The sequence below is a fragment of the Colias croceus genome, chromosome 1, assembly GCF_905220415.1.
Source record: "Colias croceus chromosome 1, ilColCroc2.1".
NCBI classification, from domain to species: Eukaryota; Metazoa; Arthropoda; class Insecta; order Lepidoptera; family Pieridae; genus Colias; species Colias croceus.
Window position 1 is genome coordinate 4,316,379 of NC_059537.1, and position 12,680 is coordinate 4,329,058.

Below are 12,680 nucleotides of genomic sequence, written 5' to 3' on the forward strand. Positions count from 1 at the left end.
TTAAAAAATATTTTTTGCAAACGTCTGACTTATTTCTCTGTATTCACCCGCAAAAAAATTAAAATAAATCGACTAATGCAAAATTTGGTGTATGGTAAAACATTAATATCAGAAGTTACTAGGTATATCAAACTAAACAATAAATCAAGTGAATTAATAACCCTACACAAGCTTGATAAGATAAGCTGTTAATATTTTATTTTAAAATAGATTGTCCATCAGACAAAAATTACAGTTATTCATTTTTCATTTTTTGATTTGATTTTTTATGACGCATTCCTATATACATTATTTTCTAGTGTAGCTGGTCTCTTGGAGTTCCATATCAGATGTTCCAGGTCTTCAAATTTATACCCTCATGAGAAAATGCTCATCATTTGGAATGATTTTTTATGACAAAAAAATTTCATCTCCTTCATTAGGTGGTCTGCTGCATTTCTGCATCAAGTATTCCAGTTTCCAAAACAAATTATTATTCTTAAAATATATTCAACGTACATAGTTCTTTAAAGATTTATTATATCTGTATAGATATAGACTAGTATCTACGATACTTAATAGGTCAGCACGAGAGGAATGGCAAAGAAAACCATAGAATTTGTAAAAAAAAAACATTTATTCAAAAATTAAATTTATAATGTTTTTATTCAGTTTTTTGTTGAAACTTAAGCATTAGCCGTGATCCATGAAATAAAATTGGATACTCTCGTATTGATATTGGGGAAGCGGGTACTAGCACACTCCCGAGCCCACGAGAACACTCCGACCAGCACGTTGTTGTGCACCAGAGGGCCACCTTCATCGCCCACGCACTGACCACGACTGCCAACATTCAACCAGCCACTGCATATCATGTTGTTATTGACTGCGAAGTTGACGGTGGTGTAGTTATTTCTACACAAGGTTTGGTTGATCGTCTGTAGTTGCACGTGGCGTAATTGCTCCGATCGTACAGCATTGGGCTAAAATAATAATTAAAAAATACATAAGTTTTTGATAACAAAGCAAAGAACAATAATGTCTATGCTAATAATAATATAAAGCTGCAGAGTTTAATTGAACGCGCTAATCTTAGGAACTACTAGGTCGTTTTCAAAAATTATTTCTTTTACCGTTGCATATCCAAGTGCGATCGTGATCTCTAAGTGATAAAGACTCTTGTATATATACTATGTGCGAGCTCGAGCTCATAATATATAAATTTATAGTGCAAGTAAATAAAGTTTAAAAAATTGTAAAAAGTCTTACCCCAGTGCGTCCCCAGCCAAGAGCCCAAACGGCAGTATTATCACGTATATTGTATGCCGCGTTGGCAAGTGAAATAGCTCTGACAGTGTTAGAGTATATGAAGTTGGTAGCCGAGCGGACGATGGCGATGTCATTGACGCGCCTTTGGGCGTTGTAACCCGAGTTGATAATGATGGAGTGTACGTTGTGAACGGTGCCACCGCTGTTTGCGTAGGAGGATCCTATTCTGATTCTCCAGCGGTTGACGGGTTCGTTACTGGAAATAAAATAAAAAGATGAGCTATTAATGTTGTGTTCTTGAATACAAATCTGAAATCACCAACATTAAGCAAGAGCTCCTCAAGATTTCTCCTCTCAAATGAAACTTACATTTAGTATAGTCCATAATCCAAGAGTGTCAATTAAATGTCAGGCAACATTCGGATGCGCATTGTTCATCCTTTAATCTAACAATACAATGCTTCATACTCCTTTATATCTAACCATTGCACTTCTCTTACAGTTAATATAGATTATCTATTGCTAACAAATACTCACGCATAACAAGAAGCTGCTGAGAGAACAGCTCTGTTATTGATAATGGAGCCAGCGCAAGCCTGGGCGTATGACGCACCATTTCTGGAATATATCATAGAAGCCACATATGGGTACTGGTTGATCGTCGTGAGTGCTCCACCAGCAATCCTTAATTGTCCGGTGGGAACCGCTGGAATAAATTAAAACATTAGTTATTGTCCTTATTTATAAATGTGTGAAGAACCTCATATTTTTCTGGAAACGGCTATTTGACAACAATGTTTCATTGGCACAATTTTTAACAATTATGAAAGAATTCCGAAAATTTGATTCGCTTTAAATTTAACATCTAATGGTGAATGCGTACCTGTGACAACAGCTAAACAAAAGAGGAAAGAAGTAATAATGAACCGCATTTTGTAATGTGTTAAAGAAACTGATGGTAATGAAATAATTACCGGTGTTTATATAGAGATAGAAGACAAACGTAGTAATATAATTGATAATAATCTGCTGAGTTATTGGAAAAATTAATTTTATCTACCGCCTTAATCCCATACAACAACATTTTGAAATTTCTTTTTAATTATATAGTTTCAAAATAAGTGAACTTTAAGGGCTGTCACTGATTAAAAAAAATTGCAGTTTTTGCAAACGTCTGACTTTTTATCTCCGTGTTTATATACATTTTCACGTTAAGTATTTTGTAAAGTATTCCAGGAGCATTTCATTTTTTTTATGCCATCAAAAATTGGCTCAGTACTTTTTTGTCTATAATTATGTTAAAAATAAAGTAAGTATACGTTTTCGAATTCTTTGTTGTGGATAAATCAAATAAAAAACATAAACAATTTTTAATATCTAGTAGAAAATTATTTTTAAGGCTATAATACCTCAAATTGATTTTATTGAGGCGATATGACTCACTATGATTATTTTTAATTCTTGATTCATAGAAGACACATAATTTCAGTTCATATGATAACAAGCTTATCTGATTTATTACGTGGGAATTGTAATTACAGTATGAGTAATGTTACTCATTGATTTAATTGGAAATTCACTTGGCCTGTCTTTATTTATATTTTACTTGAATTACATCGGAAAAGTAATTACAGCTTTGATATATAAGCAAAATAGGATATTAATTATGTTCGCTATTTTCATTAAAAAAAAAACCTTCCATAACAAGGTTCTTTATTATTTTGAAAGCTAAATTAGTTAAGCACTTATTGTAGTAAATAGCATGTATAACGAAAATTTGTTGAAGAATCAGATTAACTATATGTGAATGGAAATTCAAATATAGTTAATCTGATTCTTAGTAGACTTTCAAATCCCGATTCCAATCAATAAAGCTCGTAAAAAACCAAGTACTGTAAGTTTTAGTATAGCCCTACTAAAGTAATACTGTCGACAATAGCTTTTTCTTTAGTTTTATGTAGGTAATTAATAGCTGTGCCCCGCGGCTACACTTGCATTGCTCCGCTCCTCGAAACCTATCTCGATAAAATAGACTATCTAAAACAGTGAAATAATTCTTCAAATCGGACCCGTCAAACAAACTCTTCAGCTTTAGCTCTTCAGCTTCAGTATAGATATATATATATATAGATTCATAACAACACACATTGAAACCGAAGACTTTAAAATATATTGTAAACAGGATTCATCCCAACGTTTTCACTATGGTACGGATAGTATGTGATGTTTCATTCGTCATTCTGATGCTCACGGTACAAAGTATACAAATTTCTCCTCTATGTCTCTGCAGCCGGTATTTAGAGTAGTTTTCTGGATATTCATACTTATTTTATTTTATTTGTTATGTTCATCCTACACCTGTCACAACAATACTTATAGCTAATGTACAAGTTATAAAATTAGCTGTCTACAAGATGTATATTGTTTAATGTAACTATTAGATTTGTATCTCAAGAATGAAAACTCTTAGAAAAAAATCATGTGAAGTATTTGAACTTTTGAAGATCATTTTATAAAATTTAAGTACCATTTTCGACAAAAATTCAAAAATCTAAATTTTTTAAAACCCTTTTATATCCTTCCATGGAATTCGATTATTATCGATATTAAAATAAGCTTGTTTAAAATTAATTTATTTTAATATATGATAATACCCTCGTGGAGAAGTTTTCTCGATTTGCAATAGAAACAGGAAAAATATCTTTTCGGATTGTTACTTAAGCAATGAATGCATGCAGTTGTGAATGGTTTAATTAAATACTTCCATAAATTGTTAATTACCTTTATTTATAAAATCTAAAACTTATTTAGAAATTAAAGACTTTTTAACGGATTTTAAACGCGTTTAAAATCCGTTAAAAAGTCTTTAATTTCTAAATGTATAATACTCGCGTAAAATCAAACCCTAGAAAATACTAAAACTTATTTACTTTTTGATGAGAATAAAAATAAGGTACGTGGTACATGTACATGATAGGAGTGGTAAAAATCAAAATTTTCAATTCAAATTTTATTTATTTGTAAGAATGCAGTTACAAAGTTAAATTATCATACCCTTATTGAAAATTTTAATGATCATATTTTAATTGTCTTTATTTCAAACTTAAGCATTAGATGTGATCCATGGAATGTAGTTGGACACTTTCGTGTTGATACTGGGGAAGTGGCTGCTAGCACACTCCCGAGCCCACGAGTACACTCCGACCAGCACGTTGTTGTACACAAGAGGACCGCCCTCATCACCGTCGCACTGTCCGCGATTGCCAACATTCAACCAACCACTGCAAATCATGTTGTTAGTGACTACGAAGTTGGCGGAGGCGTAGTTGTTTCTGCAGGTGTTGTAGTTGATCGTCCAGATTTGCACCTGACGTAATTGCTTCGATGCTGCAGCATTCGGCTGAAATGATCATACAAATACATTAGCTTTTGATAAAGTGAACGAGATTATCAATGTTTAGAATTATTGTTTTTGTTATAAGACTTACCCCAGTGCGTCCCCAGCCAAGGGCCCAAACGATGGCATTGTCAGGAATATAGTATCCCGTGTTGGCAAGCGAAATAGCTCTGACAGAGTTGGAGTATCTGAAGTTTGTAGAAGAGCGGACGATGGCAATGTCATTTTCCCGTCTTAGAGCGTTATAACCCGAGTTGATAATAATGGAGTGTACTTTATGAACGGAGCCACCGCTGTTTGCGTTCGTGGATCCTACTCTGATTCTCCAGCGGTTGATGGGTTCGTTACTGAAAATAAAGTATCTAAAATAAAAATCTGATATCAAAAGGTCCCAAGATCTCTTCTCTCTTATGAAACTTATATTTAACTCTTCGTGTTCTGACAACTGGTAAATAAGCATATACCAAATACCAAACCACGTAAGCCATATACCAAAATAAAAAAAAAATACTCACGCATAACAAGAAGCTGCTGAGAGAATGGATCTATTATTAATAATGGAGCCAACGCAAGCCTGGGAGTATGAGCCACCATTTCTAGAATATATCATAGAAGCCACATATGGGTACTGGTTGATCGTCGTGGTTGATCCACCAGCAATCCTTGATTGACCGGCGGGAACCGCTGAAAGAAAGTAAAACAATTGTTATTGTTTATGAATATGTGAAACATAGCTATTTGTCAACAATGTTTCATATGCACAATTTTTAACAATGGTAAAAGACCACAGGTAACAAAAATTTTCAAAAACCTGATATGCTTTAAATTGAAAAATCGAATGCTGAATGCGTACCCGTGACAACCGCTAAACAAAAGAGTAGAGAAGTAATAAGGAATCGCATTTTGTAATGTGTTATTGAAACTGATAGTAATGAAATAATTACCGGTGCTTATATACAGATACAAGACAAGACAAGAACGATACAAGACAATAATACATTGATAATAATCTGCGGAGTTATTGGAAAAATTAATTTTATCAACCGCTTGAATCATGAGCCCAAAACAACATATCAAACTTCTACGTAGTACCTAATAGACTTTCAAAATGAGTGTACTAAGGGCTGTCAATAAGTAAAGTAGTAGCTAAAAAAAGTAGTTTTGGTAAATGTTTGACTTTTCTTTGTATATTCACTACACTTTCTCTATATACAATGTAAAACTAGTATAAGAAAATAAATATCAGACGTTATAATATGTAAACCTTCATAAAACAAATAAATAATATGTTAAATGGTAGCCCTAAACTTGCTTGATAAAATAAGATGTAAATATCTTCTTTTAAATATCTCTAACAGACAAAAACAAAGATTTTTGTATTTAATTTAAATCACGATAAGAGGTATATAAAAAAACTTAGCCAATTTTGAAATATCTAGTAGAAAGTTGTATGATAATTTGCAATTCTTGATTCATAGAACCTTTCGACAAATAATTTCATTTCAAATGATAACAAGCTTATCACATTAATTATAACGTGGGATGATAATTGCATGATGACTAATTTTTAATGATTTAATTGTGAAAATCTTATCTTTATTTGTTTACTATATTTTATACTTTATGAATTTGTCATATCTTATAGTATATTGGTCCAAGTTATAAATAAAAAATTTAATTCAGACTGTGATAAAAGCAAAAGAGGAATTATGTTCGCTATTTTGATTTCATCAAAGACTTCAGAACTTATTACGAAATACGAGAATGACGAGATCATTTAATATTATGAAGTTATTTATTATTTTGACTAGACTAAATTGGTTAAATACTTATTATAATTACAATTATTTATACCACGTGTCCCAGAATATTGTTTAAAGAAAATGATGAATGCTTTGGAAATTTGATTTCAAATACAACTAAGTACATAATTTGAAACTTAGTTGACATCTAAGGTTGACATTCTATTAGTTTCGCAATAAAAAATTACAACATACATTGAAACGACTTTAGACTTTAAACAAGTATAAATAGAAAAACAGGATTGTATATTGCGTGATATTTATTTATTCCGATGCTGTCACACTACAACTTACCTTCTGAATAATCACCGAAAGATATTATATATTCGTAGCTTGACGGTACAAAACATGTACAGAGTATGAAAGACTTCTGTCACCCCACTATGTTTCCGCAGCATGTTAAGCTGTTTTATAGTTTTATATAAATTTACTAGCTTACCGCCCGCGGCTTCGCCCGCTTTGTCTAAAACTTATAAATTATATACTAAAATATTCCTCTTGAATCACTCTATCTATTAAAAAAACCGCATCAAAATCCGTTGCGTAGTTTTAAAGATTTAAGCATACAAAGGGACATAGGGACTGAGAAAGCGACTTTGTTTTATACTATGTAGTGAAGTTGTAATAAACAGGTGCTCAAGCCTCTTCCTATATTTAAGAAATCAGGATATTTAATAATTGTTACTACAACGTGAAATTTTATTGAAAACCCTTTTAATTACACAAACTAATTTCTATGAATTTTATAATAACTGATGATTACCGCATTGTTATCGTTGTTAGAAGAGATTTATCGTTTATTTTGATAAGCATAATGAACTTAAGTATGTTTATCATGTTGTACTAGCTGATACAAAAAGAAAAATTTACATGATTAAGTTTCATAATTATTATAATAATTGTGGGCTATTTTTATATAAAAGAAAAAATGTATAAAATGTCTGGTTCGAATAAATTATTTTATTACCATCTGAAATATTAATTATTATGACCTTCACCTATTACAATAAATGGCTGTTAAGTAGTATATCATATTATATTATTATATACCTAGGTCTTTAGATTTTCCACTTCCTCCACTGTCACATTTTTACAGTCAAATCAGTTAAATATCCCTATACCTATAAGCCCTTCATTCTCACTCATTACTTCAAAATTATTTACACAAATTTTTCAGTAACCTAAAGATAAAGAGTTAATTAATGAACCATTATTAAAAATTCAAGAATATTCTCAGTAAATAGTTTTCGAAAAAAACAATTGAATCAACGAATCAATTCCAGTTTCACGAGTACGTATATAACACATATATACCGAAATAATTTCTACTATAATATACCTACCAAAATTATTTCGTATTGTGCGTGAGATTCGTATTTCCGCCAAATAATTAACCTTTCACAAAGATCTCCGCAAATACTACACAGAAAAATTTCCTCAATTATTTTATAGGCGTTATTTTTTTCGCATGCTGTTTTATTAATTTGCTACAAAAATAAAAAACGCATAGGGGAGACCGAGGGGATTTGAAACAAAGGTGAGTTGAAACAGTCCCGATTTCTCGGAACTTAAAACCTTTAGCGATCTGGCAACGTCTTTTTTAAACTTCTCCTACCACAAGCTATCGCGTCTGTTCACGCCGGTGGCGTCATTTGTGCAGTTTTGTAGTTCTGAATGACATGTGCCGAAAATCGCAAAAAGTAAGTATTTCATGATTTTTTACGATGCTTGTACTTTAATATTGGTTTTCTTTTTTGGGTTGAGTTATATATAGGTTTTAAAAACTTATTATCTATAGATTCTTGAAATATACTTGGTGAATTTGATTTCTGTCTATTTACTGCTTGATCAAGATTTGAGTAAAAATTGGGAGGTTTTTTCTCACCGAGGTGATTTGAAACAGACTGTTTCAACTCTCCTTGTTTTCAATTTAATATCTGATTATAGCTAAAAAGTACGAAGATTATAGGATGATATTGTTGATTTAATGTATTTATTTGTTTAAGCATGCCTACTGGATGAACTAAAGCAAGAAATAGATCAAAACCAGGCTGTAAAACTAAAAAGGTTAAGGTTGTCAAGAAAAGAAGATAGTGATGAAGAAGAAGAGGAATCCTGCTGCATTTACTGTATGGAATCATATTCAAATAACAGATCCAAAGAAAAGTGGGCTCAATGTGAATTGTGTGCCCATGAAGCTTGTGCTGGTGGAGAACTTTGTTGATATTTTTTAAATTATTGTTCCATAGTTTATAGTAGGTAGGTACTGATTGTAATACATACTTAAAAAAACGACTGATTATTAACTATTTTATGTCAAAGATTTAGTTTAAAAAAAATGTAAAACATTTTGTTGATTTGACTAATTATAATTGATGTTACGCATGTTAATTTTTATTAATTTTTGTGTGTATTATTTGTATTAGACCTACTTGACTGATATGTCATTAAAATATTACTATTACATATTACAAGGTCGTTGATTACTTGAAAATAAAAGTTTTAATTAAAACCTTTGAATCAAATCAACATTTTTATTTTGCAGCTCCTATTACTCCCCAGAATCATAATGTTTCAACTCTCCTCGACCTCTGTTTCATCTTACCTCGGTATGAGGGGAATTGAAACAAGTTGACTTGTTGCGATTAAGTCAATTTTTCACCATCATTTTTAACGCTTACCGTTTATTTATGCTAACCATTCGCAAGTGTATAGAATAACCTATCGATTGGTACCAGTACCATAAGATTTCTGACAATAGTATGAGTTATATTAAACAAAACGTAAAAATTGTTTCAACTCCCCTCGGTCTCCCCTACCTATAAAAAACATTTTCTCATTTATGAGGGATACAAATCATAGATTACCTTTATATAAAAGTGGGTGATAAGTTATGTTTACATTTTACTAAATGAACGTTTAAATAAACGATTTTTATTTATTTTTATTATTTACTAATGTAGGTACTGTTTGACTACTGCATATATTTAAAGATTTTATTGTGTTCAATAATTATAAAATAAAATGTAGCAAATAATTTTATTCGTTAATTATATACAAATAAGATTTTCTTCTTTATTTACATAAAAAAATGGTACCCTGAGCACACTGTTAATTCCCATAATACATATTCACTGATTCTACGCAGCCAAACGATAGAATACGAAATCAAGCATTAGAGGTTATCCAGCTGGTATAGCGGGAAACGAGGGCATTGACCCCTGGGTATCGGGGATGAGCACATTCCTCGTGGCCCCAAGAACACACGCCGACAACCACGTTATTGTGAAGCAGAGGACCACCAGAGTCACCACCGCATTGGTCACGACCACCAACATCCAGCCAGCCAGTACATAACATATTGTCAGTGACTTCACCACGGAGTTCACGCCAACGGTCCCTGCATGTTTGCCGATTTATGGTCCAAATTTGGACATGGCGCAACTGATTGGATGATGAGCCGGTACCCTGAAAATTAATAAGAAATTTAGGCAATCTAGTCCAGATCTTGTATAAATTTATAAATCAATCTCGGTAGCCACAATTACCTAAAGCCAGCTAGTTATGCTTGCATAACTATATCATATTGCTAATTGCAACATTTTAAAACTAATAACGTTATTCAGACGGAAGATTTCAAGTATTCATTAAATAAAGAGAGAGACTATGTAATCCGTTAAGCTTTGCCACACTGTCTTTGCTTTCGTACACTTACCGAAGTCATTCCCCATCCAATTGCCCAAACGACCTGATTATCAGCAAGGAAGTAGTTAGAGCTGGCGATACTGCCAGGAGCTACGTTCGCGTTGTACACGAAAGCTGTGTTGGAACGGACGATAGCAACGTCGTTGTCCAAATTATTATCATTGTACTGTGGATGCATTATGATATTGTTGGTGATGTGCACCACACCGCCGCTGCTTCCGAATGTGGATCCGACGCGCATGCGCCACCGGCTTGGGGGGTCATGGCTTAAAAGAAAACGGGCTATTTAACTCTTTTTGCAATTGTTGATGGATATCTGGTCGAAGTCTGCATAGGTCGCTAACAATTTCAAAATCCCTTCTGTAGAAACATTTTAAGGCACAATCGCGATAGATGGAACACATTAACGAGTTGGTAAATGCTTTACAGTAATAACTGAAGTAAAATGAAAGCTAGGTAAGGTATTACGCCCTTCACTTTTCTGTCTCGATTAAAGCCAATATCATACGTACAAGAAGCAGTGAGCAGCAGACAGGACGGATCTGTTGTTAATGATAGTTCCACCACATGCTTGGTTGAAGGAGAGACCGGTCCTGGAGTAGAGCATAGCAACACCGTAAGGATAGCGGTCGATGGTGGTCACAGACCCACCGACGATCCTCTGGTGCCTGGGCTTGTAGGCTACAACATACAAAACATACTTAGATAACAATAATTAATATACATAATTGAATAGAAAGGGGAACATAGATTTTCGATCGATATATATTAATTAAAGATTTCGAGGTATAAGACTATATTTTTTGCAAATACTTCAAAACATGAAACCGTGATATGAGAAAAATGCGAAACGATTATTTATTTTATCCTTATATGTCCTAATTCACTATAATCTCAATTTATAAAATAAATTCACGAACCTGTAACAGCCAAGATTAAACAAAACAATAGTATAAGCGCTCGCATTTTGTAAACTATTTCCCAAGCAACATAATAGTGAAGGAAACATTTTATATATACTCAATTCACAAAGATAAGAAATAATTTAATCTTATTTATAATTTATTATGGTTTAGATCCTATAACGTACTTGATTGATTCAACTGAATTAAAATTTATCAAAAAAGGATTTTCCGATATTTTTCCAAATAAAATCAACAAACATATTTACGCAACATATTATTAGGTAATTATGCAAAGCTAATAAATACTAAGAATCGTTTTCAACTATTTATAGGTCAATCTTAATTTCTGCCATTATAATAATTTTATGATACGAGGCTAAACATATTTACCTATTTGTAGGTACCTAAGTAAAAAAAATATCATGATATACATTCCATTCAAACACGCACATACATTCACTCTCACTATTTAACATATTTATTATATGCTATACCTGCCTATATTGTTCAATTACTTACATTAAATAATTAACATAATATAATTTTAGTGTCTGTTACACAATTGAAACTACTACGTTCCTCCCATGAAGTTTAAATTATTATTATTCTCAAAAATCATATTAAAATGATTAAATTCTATACTAAAACTATCGGCATTTCAATTAGAACATTAATATTATATGTTATGCGAATAAGTACTAAGCATAAAAAACATAGATTGTTAAAATTAAATTCCCTTTTTTAATTACAAAAAAAATGATACAAAAAATTTACTGTTCGTATTACAGATCTCTAAAATATAAACAATTTGTTGATTATATTTCAATTCTTATCACGTTTCCTATGATTAATTGGAATAACATAATATCTATAATCACCTTCAATTAAGCAATAATTAATACTCTGATAAAAGATATAGGAACCCATATTAATACATGAATTAGGTAATATTTTAATATGCTATTACATAGATCGAACTGAAGTTGTTCACAGATACTATTCTTGTTGATTTAAAAGTATATAAAGTACCTATACACTATACAGGTTTGTAAAAAAAAAACAATATTTTAATGATTCATTAATTTCAAACTCAATTTAGTTTTGTAAAATAAAATCGATCAAATCAAATAGTATCAGATTTCATAGTTAAAATACCTATTATTATAACCATTAGGTATGTTTCAAACTAATCTACCTAATTTCTACAAAAAACAAAGCTTATTAAATAAAATCTACAGAACCAACACTAATATTATACAAAAGTTATATAAAAGTTGATTTATTAAAATCACAATTTATATAATAACGCAGCGAACCCCAAAAGCGGGCAAATATAAGTTAATTGAATGAAGCTTCATTTGTATTCAGTACACTGGCTTTCTGCTGATGCCAGAATCCTTAAGATTACGATACACAATATATAATCCAATTGAATCACATTTTATATCGACCGCAACATGATTCACGGCTTATTTCATGTGAAATGTTTAGTTAGAAACAAGACAAAGTAATCTATATTATATATTCAAATGTTTAGATTATACAGGGTGTCCCACTACTGGTATACTAAGCGCGAAGGGACTTGTAGTTTTGCATACACTGATCACGTAAAAAATACTTAAA

The 12,680-nt window shown here is 31.7% G+C and overlaps 4 protein-coding genes across 10 annotated transcripts in view; 1 reads left to right on the forward strand and 3 right to left on the reverse strand.

The window, feature by feature from the left end:
• LOC123703582 (solute carrier family 12 member 4) overlaps window positions 1-12,680 on the forward strand; it is a 289,109-nt gene that overhangs the window by 208,569 nt on the left and 67,860 nt on the right. The gene's annotated exons all lie outside the window — the stretch shown is intronic.
• Window positions 603-2,180, reverse strand: LOC123704737 (trypsin CFT-1-like). The gene is made up of 4 exons (XM_045653231.1): window positions 2,132-2,180; window positions 1,786-1,954; window positions 1,249-1,504; window positions 603-962 (listed from the first exon to the last, which is right to left on the reverse strand). Exons 1-4 carry the CDS (start codon window positions 2,178-2,180, stop codon window positions 666-668), a joined length of 771 nt encoding a protein of 256 aa, XP_045509187.1. The 3' UTR covers window positions 603-665.
• LOC123704472 (trypsin CFT-1-like) lies at window positions 4,244-5,580 on the reverse strand. The gene is made up of 4 exons (XM_045652893.1): window positions 5,499-5,580; window positions 5,161-5,329; window positions 4,737-4,992; window positions 4,244-4,648 (listed from the first exon to the last, which is right to left on the reverse strand). The coding sequence occupies exons 1-4, from the start codon at window positions 5,545-5,547 to the stop codon at window positions 4,352-4,354; spliced, it is 771 nt and encodes a 256-aa protein (XP_045508849.1). The 5' UTR covers window positions 5,548-5,580; the 3' UTR covers window positions 4,244-4,351.
• Window positions 9,516-11,366, reverse strand: LOC123704656 (trypsin CFT-1-like). Its single transcript, XM_045653104.1, has 4 exons — window positions 11,073-11,366; window positions 10,665-10,833; window positions 10,163-10,418; window positions 9,516-9,915 (listed from the first exon to the last, which is right to left on the reverse strand). The coding sequence occupies exons 1-4, from the start codon at window positions 11,116-11,118 to the stop codon at window positions 9,616-9,618; spliced, it is 771 nt and encodes a 256-aa protein (XP_045509060.1). The 5' UTR covers window positions 11,119-11,366; the 3' UTR covers window positions 9,516-9,615.

Coding starts and splice junctions, on each gene's coding strand:
- LOC123704656 (XM_045653104.1), bottom strand. CDS start 11,118: ATGCGAGCGCTTATACTATTGTTTTGTTTAATCTTGGCTGTTACAG. Junction 10,834..11,072: donor TTTAATCTTGGCTGTTACAG/GTTCGTGAATTT, acceptor TGTATGTTGTAG/CCTACAAGCCCAGGCACCAG. Junction 9,916..10,162: donor TTGGATGGGGAATGACTTCG/GTAAGTGTACGA, acceptor ATTAATTTTCAG/GGTACCGGCTCATCATCCAA.
- LOC123704472 (XM_045652893.1), bottom strand. CDS start 5,547: ATGCGATTCCTTATTACTTCTCTACTCTTTTGTTTAGCGGTTGTCACG. Junction 5,330..5,498: donor TTGTTTAGCGGTTGTCACGG/GTACGCATTCAG, acceptor ACTTTCTTTCAG/CGGTTCCCGCCGGTCAATCA. Junction 4,649..4,736: donor TTGGCTGGGGACGCACTGGG/GTAAGTCTTATA, acceptor TGATCATTTCAG/CCGAATGCTGCAGCATCGAA.
- LOC123704737 (XM_045653231.1), bottom strand. CDS start 2,180: ATGCGGTTCATTATTACTTCTTTCCTCTTTTGTTTAGCTGTTGTCACA. Junction 1,505..1,785: donor TCAGCAGCTTCTTGTTATGC/GTGAGTATTTGT, acceptor TTTTATTTCCAG/TAACGAACCCGTCAACCGCT. Junction 963..1,248: donor TTGGCTGGGGACGCACTGGG/GTAAGACTTTTT, acceptor TTATTATTTTAG/CCCAATGCTGTACGATCGGA.